Source organism: Garra rufa, chromosome 6 (genome assembly GCF_049309525.1).
Source record: "Garra rufa chromosome 6, GarRuf1.0, whole genome shotgun sequence".
NCBI classification, from domain to species: Eukaryota; Metazoa; Chordata; class Actinopteri; order Cypriniformes; family Cyprinidae; genus Garra; species Garra rufa.
Window position 1 is genome coordinate 32,569,138 of NC_133366.1, and position 12,936 is coordinate 32,582,073.

The following is a 12,936-nucleotide window of genomic DNA, read 5'->3' on the forward strand; positions in this document are numbered from 1 at the left end:
TAAGTGTACTTTTCTTCTTAAAATACACAGTCATAAATGAAAGTTTATTAAACAAAAATGATGACACACAGTCCATATACATAAAGGCATCTCCTTGCAAAAGGACGGGAAAATGGCTTTATTACCATAAATATGAAAACTCACAGTGCAAATGACACATACATGCTTTGTAAACTTCAGGGATGCCAATTGTTAAAACCCGTATTTTCAAATTGAATATCTATGGTTACAACATGTAAAACTTTAATATCGTCCCACCAGAATTGTAATTTTGACATTTTAGGAATGCTGATGTCCTTTTAACCCCTCTTGAAAATTCTCTTGGCCTCGACTCCTTCATAGCAATAGCTCTGTAAGCAAATAAAAAACAAAAACAAATGTAAGACATCACAAGTTTTGGTTTGGGAATTTGTCTTTATCCATTAAAGAGCAACAACTTACCTGTACAAGTTCATCACCGACTATCTTCCTGGTTGTTACTAGCACCTTTCCGTTGTCCTTGCGTGTGAAAGTCCCCTTAAGCATGTCTCCCTCCATGACCCAGGATCCCTGCAATCAGACAATCAGGTCAACGGTCAGACTCATTTTGAACTGAGCAGCGATAAGTCTAGTTGACCTGTAACTGATTGTTTCTTTAAGAGGCTTGTATTAGAGGGTCTTATTCCTGTCTGTCAGTCAAATAAATCAAATGTGAACTTTGTAGCTTCCACTCCCACTAGAAAAGCACATTGATTTAGCAAATAACCACTGCTTAAACACGCTTCAACAATTTCATGTTATGGTTTGTATAATCATTCAGCACTGCTCAACCTTTGCCCTTGATCATTACGCTTTCAAAAAAAAAAAAAAGGTACAAAAGCTATCACTGGGGCGGTACCCTTTTAAAAGGTGTTTGTATTTATTAACCCCTAAAAGGTGCATATTAATACCTCAGAGGTACATATTAGTTTCCAAAGTGTACATATTAGTTACCCCTATAGGGATAAATAAATATACTACAACTAATTTCATGCTAAGTATACTACAAATACATTTGCATTTTTATGTACTTATTAAAAATGCCCTGCAATTGTACTTTTAGTATACTAAACTGGCACACTTAAAAGTCTGCCAAATTGGAACAACTAATTTTGTACTTAATGCACTTTAATTATGCAGAAATAGTGTTGAAGTCCAACTAAAGATATACTGAAGTATATTTGATTGTGCTAAAGTGCAAGTATACTTTAGGTAGACTACATTTTAAATATCTTGCATTTAAAGACCGATTCAAAGATCATAAAATCCACATCAATAGTGATATTAAAACACATTTTAGGCTTAATATTAAGAAATGTGCATTGTGCACAAGTTATTATTTTTTATTACTAGGGACATATTTGTACCTTTGTACATTGTTTCTGGGTGCACACTGTTCCCAAATGAGCTTTTTGCAGCATGCAGTGTCAAAAAGAAGAACCATTTTGGGTTTCCCAAAGAAAAACAACCTTTTTTTCTTAGTTAGAAGTTATTTTATATCATCCAAATAACACTTCTACACTTCCTCTATAAAGAACTACACTTAGTATGACATAAATGTATTTTAAATATATTACTTTTTAGGCTTAATATTAAGAATTGTGCATTGTGCACAAGTGATACTCCAAATAAAGTTTAAAAACAATTTTTTTATATAAGTAAGTCTCGAGCGATATATTATACTAATTATGTTAACAGATTTGAACTATACTATACTATATTTTAAATATATAATTTTTTACTAAGGACATATTTGTACCTTGGTACATTTGTACTGCACTGCCCCAGTGAGTTATTTCTCTTTTTTGTGCACACTATTAAAAATAAAGATTCCAAAGGAGCTTTTTGCAGCATGCTGAGTCAAAATGAAGAACCAATATGGGTTTCCCAAAGAAAAACAACCTTTTCTATCATCTAAAGAACCCTTTTCCTTTATAAAGAACCTTTTTGTGCAATGAGAGGTTCTAAGGGTCTTCATAAAATCCTAGATGAGTACATAAGACTAAAAATCCTCTGAAACCTAAGAGCATGTGCTTACTGAAAGCTCAGTGCCGTCTGCCATAGAGTATTGAAAGGTGACGCCCAGAGTGAAGTCAATTTCCACTGAGCGGAAAGTGCTGACTTCCTTTATATGGAACTTGTCTCCGGTCTGCTCCAGGGTGATCTTCAGGTTGTCATGAGAAGCTAGTTTCCTTTTAACCATGTTGATGCCTGTTGAAGATTATAAATAATGCACCTTATAAATAATAACTCAACATCTTGCAGCATTTGATTTTGAAACCAGGCTATGCTTAATTTGATCTATATCCACTTACCCATTTCTTCCATGAACTTCTCATAGTTCTCATTGCGGTCAACTTTCCAGGTCCCGTTGAAGGTCATGATGGCAGACTGCTGTGATTCTGACGGTGGCCTAACTTTACTCCTTGCCTGTCTTTTATACTTGTGTGAGAGACAGCGCGCTGTCTTATCTGAGTATTATCTTCATGCTGATGTGGCCGAGTAAAGCTCACGGAGTATAAATCTCACCCTCCCTCCAGGCTATGCATTACACATCCCAGCATGCCTTGTTTCTTCATTGATTGTGCAAAAGAGTGGAGGCTTCAAACTATTCCATGAGAACAAGCGCTCGCTTGTATTGGACGGTCAAATATTCACATGGCAGTAACGGCTTTGTTGTGCTCACACAAAGTCCTGCTTTTGTTTGAATTGTTTGCTGTTTAAACTGTGTGTAGGGTGTGTCTGTTCACTAGTTGTGGTTTAATGTGGCATGAACCAACTGTGAAACTATGAATGGCGTATTTGAGCAATCAATTTTAACAAGCGTAATTTGACATCTTTTAAACCTATTGAGAATTGTGAAAGGCGAAACTTATCTGACGAATTGCAATTCTGCAATGTATGACTTGACTCAATAGCTTATTGAGAACTGTTCACTGTTATTACTTACAATGATTCAAGTGTTGAGTGAAAAGAGCTGCGGCATATTTACTAATAATGAAAATTTAAACCTATAATTGTGCAAGGCTTGCCAAATATGAAATCAAAGCAGTGTGTTGTGGAAGTTTCATCTGGAGACTCCATGACAAGATAAAGAGACATGATAATCTCTGATAATGGTTTATTTCATCATTACCGCAGTCTTAATCTCTCACAACAGTGCAATATCATAAGAACTTTGATGACCTTTGGTATCATTCCGTTGCAAGACCTTTGATATCGTCCCATTGAAAGCAAAGATAAGAAAAACTCTAAAACTAAAAACTAGTTTGCATTTACCTTGCAGAGTCTGCAAAGTATTAATAATTTTAACAAAATAAGAGCAATCTTTTTTTTTGTAATAAGAATAAGAAGCCTCTTAGGGACATATTTATTTGCTCCCGTTACAGATACAGTAACATGCATTATTGTGAAATATTATTACATTTTAATATATTTACATTCTTTAATATATTTAAAAGTATAGTAAATATTTAATAAAAGCTGAATTTTCAGCAACCTAATGGCTGCTCCAGTCTTCATTGTTCCATGATCCTTCAGAAATCATTCTTTTATAAGCTGATTAAACATTTCTTCTTATCAATGTTAAAAACTGTTGTGCTTCTTAATATTATTGCGAAAACCGTGAACCTTTTTTCAGGATTCTGTGGTGAATAAAGAGTGAGAAAATAGCATTTATTTGAAATATACTTTGTAATATATAAAATATACATACAGTTGAAGTCCAAAGTTTACATACACATTGCAGAATCTGAAAAATGTTAATTATTTTACTAAAAATAAGAGGAATCATACAAAATGCATGTTATTTTTTTATTTAGTACTGACCTGAAGATATTTCACATAAAATACATATAGTCCACAAGACAAAAAAAAAATTGAATTTATAAAAAATACCCCGTTCAAAAGTTTACATACACTTGATTCTTATTACTGTGTTGTTACCTGAATGATCCACAGCTGTTTTTATTTTATTTTTATTTTTTTACCTGTTTAGTGATAGTTGTTCACAAGTTATTTGTCCTGAACAGTTAAACTGCCTGCTGTTCAGAACAATTCTTCAGGTCCCACAAATTCTTTGGTTTTTCAGCATTTTTGTGTATTTGAGCCCTTTCCAACAATGACTATATGATTTTGAGATCCATCTTTTCACAATGGGGACAACTGAAAGACTCATATACAACTATTACAGAAGGTTCAAATGCTCACTGATGCTTCAAATGGAAACACAATGCATTAAGATCCGGGGGTGTAAACTTTTGAACCGAATGAATATGTGTAAATTTTTGCCTAAATATCTTTTTTTTTTTCATTCTGTAGCCCTTCAGAAGACATAGGGGATACTTACATGTTTCCGAGAAGACAAAATAAGTTACATTGTTTACAATTTACAGTTACCTTGATCTTCAAATTCCAAAAGTTCCTTAATGTATCGTGTTTCTGTCCGAAGCATCGGTGAGCATTTGATCCTTTTATAATTGTTGCATATGAGTCCCTCAAATGTTCTCAGTGTGAAAAGATGGATCTCAAAATCATACAGTCATTGTTGGAAAGGGTTCAGATACACAAATATTCTGAAAAACAACATGCATTTTGTATGAACCCAACATGCATTTTGTAGTAACCCCAACATTATAAACAGTAATGTGTGCGCACAGTTCTTTCTTTCTTTTTCTGCATAATATGTGGTTACAAGTGATGTATGCTCCATTGAGGTCTCTCTGGTTCATTCACCTGTAGGATTACCTGCTTTTTGTCCTGCACAATTCCTCTTCTATAAAACATGAAAAGTTGTTTATTAATCAGGATGAAGTCATGCTTGGTTGCTGTAATCCAACAATCTTTTGATTTACACTTGAACTCCGTCACTAGGGCATCAACTCTTCCAATTGACTCTTTGTTCAGATGCAATGTTGCTCTGTTTTAATCTTTTTATGGCCTAATTAGTTGTCTTACTGCACTTGGCATGGTGTTGTATTTGACTACAGAGGAGTAGTAATGATCAACTACACAATCTGTAATCTACAATTGAAAGTTAATTTCTCTGGGAAGTGTAAATATTAAAACTATTGGGGTTATGGTGATATCAAAGTTCAAGGTAGACCTAGAAATTGGAGCAAAGTTGATTTTTCAGTAGTTTTCAGAGCGAAGCAACAAAGTAGTTGCATATCTGTACCACAAGAAGGAGACAGTTGCACTAATATTAGTTGAGTGACCTGAGACAAATTTGGAGAGTGACTCACAGAAGCTTATTGCTGTTTATTAAAGTATTTATTAATGTCTGACTGTAAAAAGGCAATATTTGTCTCTGGTGATGATAATACATTAGTCTGCTCATATTGTAGTAGAGTTTTTGCTTAGGTTTAAGCAGTCAAAATTATGATCCATAGTAAGCTTTTTCACAATTCCCACTACATAAACACTTTCAGTATATTTAATCAATCTGTACACTCCTGACATTTATATTTTTTGTTAATGTTTCTCTTCATACCACACCGCCTACAAAGAAACTGAGTCTGAGCATCTGTGTCTGACTTTATGAAAAACAATATGATTTTAGATTTGACTGTTTATATTTTCATATGTTTTGACAAGCAAGACAGACTTATGAATATGTTTAGAAGTGTTAAGACTCATAAAGACTACTGAATATTTTGTATTTAAACAAAAAAAACTTTCAATAGCAATACAATGCTATTTTGTTCTATCCAAACAATCACAAACAAATCAGACTATGCAAATCCTTTAAATAATATTTTAATACAAGACTTAAATATATGCTTTACACAGAGGTGTACATAAAAGCATTGTGACTTGATAGGTTTCTAATACAGAGATCTATCAGTGCCATTCAATGAATACAAACTCTCACGCCAATGAAATATATCGACTTTTTAAATAATTAATATTCACTTCGAAACTTGTTTAGAGTCTATTCATTGACGCAATAACTACTCATAGTAACACAATAACATTAGTGTAAGTGTATAGTAAATTGTGATCATAAAATAGGTTATATTTACACGTTTGGCAAATTCTCAGATGCAGTGTAAGAATGTAAATATGATTCCAATGTGCAGGCATTTTCATTATTTACAGCATGCACATTATCCTCTGAAACATGAAAAATTGAGTCTAGCTAATTGAATTATGGTTAAACTGAGTATTTCCAAAATAATACACTATATTGCGGTAACGAAATGTGCAGGGTTATTATGTAATTAATGTGTGAATGTGAAACAAAAATAGTGTTTAAGGCCTTTCTAAGTTGTAGGGTTCTTAATATTAAATATTAAATATCAACACACAGACATTACTACAAAGCAAAAAAAAATGTTTTGCTCAGTGATGAAATCATTTAAAAAAAAAATCCTGGGTTTGGTAGTGATCTAAATACAGTCACATTCATTACTATAAATAAAACAAGATGAAAACAAACACTTGATGAGCACGTCTGCACGTTGCATAGTGTATTTGTACCATGTTCCAGTTTTATTGATTTAGATGTTGTGTTTCTGTATTAAATCTACTCAATAGTTGGCACTCGAATAGTATCATTAATAACTAATGGACAGTCATCTCCATATTTCTATATAAAATGTGTAGAGCTCTGTTTACCATCAGCTCTGTAATACCCTTTTCCCCCTATTTTGTCATTATCTGTGAATCAGAGATAATTGGCACTTGAAATGCAGGGGTCACTGAAGAGCACTCTTAATTTGAGAGGGGAAGAATAAAATGATCTTGATGAAGAAAGCAAAGTATGCTCCTATTCATAGATTTCAGAAAAGACGCACATTAGCTGAGAACACAATAAAAATTGCATCGCTGCGGCTCTATGGCGCGTCTGTTAGGTCTTACGTGAGAGAAACCACACTTTCATTGGCTCTTTTTTCCCTTTCATGGTTACAGGTCCTCTGTACTCCAAATGAAACTGAGGATCGGCGTTTTCCACTGACTGCAAACACCTAAAACACAATAACAGCATTCAATTTATTCACACAAAAAAAACTTTGTTTATATTATATTGTATTATATTTTATACAACAGATCTTTCTGGTCCTCGAATCTGATTGGCTAATAAGAGTGCGATATTGGAGTCCACCGGTTTGTAATTGTATCACTCCGCTCGCATCAACAGGAGAGATTTTACGAGTCAGCAGTAAAAACTTTTATATTGGAAAAATAAACACTGTTGTAAACATAAGTTAGTTTTACTTTCAACAACAGCTTGATGCAGCAAATGCACTGAGCAGCGTTGTCATCAGAAATCATCCTTAACAGATGAAAGGATATTAATGTTATGACATAAAATAATGCTTTCCTCAGTGAACATTCAAACTAATGAGATTTAACTGAAGAATTAGTAATGAAGGCTTTGGCTCAGCTGTTAAACTGTCAAACTTAGATTTGAATCCATGGCGGAAGGTAGTAGTTTTGCACAAAGAAGGTTGTTAAAGACACTACGATGTTGTTTCTTATGTATTTACACACTCGTGCCATCAAACTGTTGTATAAATGCAATACACACTTATAGTTGTGAGATATGGCTGTATATCAGCACGCTGTGATTACCTACGCCCTGAATCACAGCCTTGCCGATATACAGCCATATCTCACGTCTACGAGTGTGATATTGCTCATATAATTAACCTCACAAGCGTGCCAATATACAGTAATATCGCACTGCTATGAGTGTGATATTGCATTTATACAACAGTTCAACGGCATGTGTGAATACCCAAGAAACAACAATAGAGTGTCTTTAAAATTTATTATAAATCGATTAATAAATACTACTATTATTTATTACTTATTGAATAATAATATTTAATAAACAACAACAGCAGCCATCATAAAAGTTGCTAGGAAATTCAGTCAAAAGTACAAAGGCAGTGCTCTGATATACAGCACTGAAGTTACATGAAATATAACGTTATGATTTTTTGCCCTCAGCCAAAACTATTTGCTCTAGAACAAAAAAAGATTAATGAGACCAAAAACTGCCTGTTAGATTAAGTCAAAATGAATTATATTTCATTTTTAACCACTATAGAGACATCAGAGCCATTGCAAATTTCAGAAGATCTGGCCAAGGTAAGGCTGCTCTCGGCAGGTTCATGAGTGCTGCTTACATCTCCAAAAACGTCCAAGCAAATTTTCAAGTAGGCATTATCTTTATTAACAAACCACATATTTGAATTCTAAACAAATACATTCTCGCCTAAAAACTATTAAAACTACATTCCGTGACACAAAAACAGTATTATTTATAAAATGATGGTGGATTTGGACATTTGCCATGACACCCACTGTGAGAAATACCGTAAGCGGATGAATACAAACAGTACAAGCGGTTGGAGTTCCGATATCACTAGAATATCGCACTGCTCTTGCAGCCAATCAGATGTGAGAATCAGAAAGAACTGTTTTCTATGTGTGTGTGTGTGTATATATATATATATATATATATATCAGATGTCGCGTTAGCCGAAAATGTTCCGTCACTGACAGAATTTTTTAATCAGTGACAGAAAAATCTGAAGGCTGTCCGTCACTTTGACGGAATACACCACACAGAGGGTGATCTATTGTAATTTATAACTGTAGTTCCCACCCCTGTCCAGTTGGTGGCAAATGCGCTCCAGTGTTGCAGCAGAGCACGTTATCCAGAACAAAAAAAGAAACTCTTACGAATCCTTTGCTATGCGTTTGATTACACACAGGCCAGTACCCAGTTAAGGCTACATTGATCTATCACGCCACATTAAAGAGCGCCAAAACGGTATTTATTACTTGAATTTTCTAATGAAATGGACAGAATTTGAAATCTGACACTTTTTCATATTGAAAGTAACAAATGAGGCACACTATGTAGCCTACTCTTCGCAAACAGCATATACAGAAAGATCTATTAGGATTTAAGAAATATTAGTCTATAAAAATTAGAATCTATTCAAATCGAGAAATCGATTTTTTTTACCCAGTCCTAGCATGTTTTGTTGTTTTTGTCACTACTGTGTGTGGTATTGAACACGAAAAGTAACACAGTTTCTGTTCATCTGTTCTCTTCATAAATAAATGCGAAAACCTATACAGTATGCTTGCATTGTAGGTTCATTATTAAAAATGAAAATTTGAAAAAAAAAAAAAAAAGCAATTAAATGTATTATTATACTATTAAAATGACGGGTCATAATAGATTATGACGGAATTTTTACCACCCTGTCCGTCAAAATGACAGACAATGAAAAAGTCTAACACAACCTCTGAGGGGGGGATGCTTTTGAAAACTTTTTTTCTCTCTCTCCACAGGCAGAGGTTGACCAAACTATGTAATCTGTTAACAACGCGCATTATATACCCGTCTTTTTAGGCAATAATCCCCCCCATCCCCCCGGCAAATCGCACCCTGTATATTTATATATCAGAGGTCAGAGGTCACTTTGACAGATTACACTTAGGGTGATCTATTGTAACTTGTAACAGTAATTCCCACCCCTGTGCACAGGATCCAGAACAAAAATTAAACTGTCACAAATGCGTTTGATTACACACAGGCAAGTAAACTACAGCGATCTATCATGCCACATTAAAGAGTGCAAAAACAGCATTTATTGCTTGAATTTAAAATCTGAGACTTTGTTTCATATCAAAAGTAAGAAAACACAAAGCTTAGCTTATTGCAATTTATTGGATGGAAGATGCACTATATACTATTGATTTATCAACTACAAACAGCATAGACCAAAAGATTGATTGGGAATAAAGAATCGATATTGGTTCATAAAAAAGAGAATCTATTAAAATCAAGAAATCTATAGGTTTTCTTTTTACCCAGCCCTAGTGTATTTTGTTGTTTTTAGTGTCCTAAGCTGTCACTGCGGGGTGTAGTGTTGAACATAAAAAGTGACGCACAGTCTCTGTTCATCTGTCTCTGTTCTCTTCAAAATCAATGCCAATGCGATAGGCATATAATAATTAAATGTGTTATTATAATTAAAATATGAAAAATAAAATGACGGGCAATAGATTATGACAGAATTTTTTACGAGCCTGTCTGTCAAAATGACGGACAATGTTAAAGTCTAACGCAACCTCTGATATATATATTTTATAATACTTTCATAATATTTTTATATTTTATACATTTCCATAAAATAATCACTGTGAAAATAATGGTGTAGAAACAATTTGCACTCAGAAATTCTTAGTATATTTAATACAAATTATAAAGTAACATTGCAAAACATTCTTCAATCATTTTCTTTACATCGCAGATTTATGCCATTCAAGGTTTGTCTCACCTGTATGTGTACTCTGACACATTTATCTTTCCTTTCTCTCCCGTGGTCTCTGTACGACTTGTTAAGTTGACCGTGTTTCCAAACAGGCAGTAACGGGGCATTCTTTGACCTATGACTCCTGTGACCACTTCTCCTGTGTGGATTCCAATGGTGATCTGCTCCAAAAATAACAGTTAGAACATAAATGTGTGAAGTCTGACGATATGTAATTTAGTTAGTTATTAATATTCACATTGTCTTTTATAATTTGGACATATTTATAGAGAGAAATTGTTTTTTTTTTCCATTTCTCTCTTGCATTTGCCTTTCCAGCGATTGCAACGAACATTCCTCCTCTATGCGAGACACGCTCTGCCATGTGTACGTGCCAAGGCTGAGCTAACTGTTCAGAAAAAAAGTTAATGTGGGTGTATTTTTAAACATTGAAAGGAAGGATGATCTGACGGTGTCTCCCTTTGCCAGACTGTGCTTACTTTTGTGTGTGTGTGTGTCTTTGTGTGAAAGTGTCCGTGCCATTCGCCTAATACAGTCGTCTCTCTAATTTAGCTGCTCTTAGTGTTTCAGCGGCACATCTTCAACAGTCGCATATACAATAACAAACCTGTGTCGTCTGGCTAAACAAAAGACTCCAACTGAGACTTTACTGCAGCCACATCTAACACCTTTGAGATGTATTCTAGAGCTATTCTTAGAAAACATAAAGCATCCTTAATACATTGGCTAACATGTATCCCCACAGGAGCATTTTTTATGACCGACAGTATGGAGGGTTGGTGCTTGTGTGACCCCATCAGCCGGGTATACGAAATATGCAAGATATGTTGTTTAATTTAAGCTATGAGGCAGCGCACTAAACAAGTCTAAACATTTTGAATTTATTTATGTATTAAATTATAAATACACAATGACTAGTATATACTTGTGTATTATATTGTGAGTTCAAAAAACATTATACTGCATGTCCTGTGTGCATTTAAAGCAACAGCATCTGTTTTTTTTTTTCCTGAAGGAACTTTATTATTGTCTTTTTGTTATATTATTGTTACATTGTTATATGTTCTGTAATTGTGAATTTGTGTATCTTCATGTGTTCTTGAAAACAGCAAATAAAATAAGCTACATCTTACTAGTTATTACAAATCATTTATGTTTGTTACATGAAGTATTTTACATCTTTCTGCACAGAAGCAGATCCTGGCAAAGGTATTCGCATAGATGTTCTCTAGGGCAGCGCTGGGCAAAGCCCTAGCACACAGCTCCCACTTCTCTAATGCTCTTCCATGATCCCCTATCCATTACAGTGAAATGACGAAACAGAATGTGTCATGCCATTACTGATATTCATTTACTGACAAAAAAATAAAATAAAAAACAGTAGAGCAAGTTTGAATCCACAACCTTTCACACTGCACATCTTCTGAAAGCCCCAATAGGCCTGTTGAAATAGTTCCAAATATAGCTAAAGCAATATCAGCTGTTGGTGATTCATTCCTGAGTGATTCAGTTGAGTAAATGATTCAATTACTCACTCATTATGCACCTGACAGCCTGTTTGGAACATGCAAACAGACAAGGATTGAAGAGCATCACTCTAGGAATGCAAATCAGCCAAAATTGAGAACCAGAACTAACATTCATTACAATATTGTTTAGAATTATATACAGTTAAAGTTAAAAGTTTACACACACCTCGCAGAATCTGCAAAATGTTAATTATTATTCCAAAATATGAGGGATCATTCAAAATGCATGTTATTTTTTATTTAGTACTAACCTGAATAAGATATTTCACATAAAAGATGTTTACATATAGTCCATAAAATAAAATAACAGTTCAAACCGTTCAAACCTTCATGTCACACAAATTCTTTGAATTTTCAGCATTTTTGTGCATTTGAACCCCTTTCTAACAATGACTGTATGATTTTGAGATCCATCTTTTACACAGTGAGAACAACTGAAGGAATCATATGCAACTATTACAAAAAGTTCAAATGATTATTGATGCTTCAGAAGGAAACACGATGCATTAAGATCCGGGGGTGAAAACTTTTTGAATCTGAAGGTAAGGGTAAATGTAACTAATTTTGTCTTCTGGGAAAGATGTAAGTATCTTTTGAAGCTTCTTAAAGGCAGAACTAAATAAAAAAAATATATGATATTTAGGCAAAATGAGAAAAATTTATACATCCTCCACCCCCACAGCTCTTAATGCATCATTTTTCCTTCTGAAGCATCAATGACCATTTGAACCTTCTGTAATAGTTGCATATGAGTCCCTCAGTTGTGCTCAGTGTGAAAAGATGAATCTCAGAATCATACAGTTCTTGTTGGAAAGGGTTCAAATACACAAAAATGCTGAAATGTGTGGGATGTGACGGACTTATCTAAAGAACAGCAGGAAGTTTTTAACTGTTCAGGACAAACAAGAGACAAACAACAATCACTAAACAAAAAACAGCTGTGAATCATTCAGGTAACAACAGTATTAAGAATCAAGTGTATGTAAACTTTTGAACAGGGTCATTTTTATAAATTCAACTATTATTTTTTTCTTTGTGGACTATATGTAAATGTCTTTTATGTGAAATATCTTATTCAGGTCGGTACT

The 12,936-nt window shown here is 34.0% G+C and overlaps 2 protein-coding genes across 2 annotated transcripts in view; both read right to left on the reverse strand.

Annotated features, from left to right (window-relative positions):
* Positions 1–81: 81 nt before the first annotated feature.
* On the reverse strand, positions 82–2,491 carry fabp2 (fatty acid binding protein 2, intestinal). Its single transcript, XM_073841573.1, has 4 exons — positions 2,334–2,491; positions 2,057–2,229; positions 442–549; positions 82–350 (listed from the first exon to the last, which is right to left on the reverse strand). Exons 1-4 carry the CDS (start codon positions 2,398–2,400, stop codon positions 300–302), a joined length of 399 nt encoding a protein of 132 aa, XP_073697674.1. The 5' UTR covers positions 2,401–2,491; the 3' UTR covers positions 82–299.
* A 3,268-nt stretch (positions 2,492–5,759) lies between these two features.
* Positions 5,760–12,936, reverse strand: part of gucy1b1 (guanylate cyclase 1 soluble subunit beta 1) — a 57,657-nt gene continuing 50,480 nt past the window's right edge. The window contains exons 12-13 of the mRNA XM_073841799.1: positions 10,326–10,480; positions 5,760–6,986 (exon numbers count right to left, since the gene is read on the reverse strand). Of these exons, the coding sequence (XP_073697900.1) occupies positions 6,869–6,986; positions 10,326–10,480 (273 nt within the window). The 3' untranslated portion in view covers positions 5,760–6,868. The remainder of the gene's footprint in view (positions 6,987–10,325; positions 10,481–12,936) is intronic.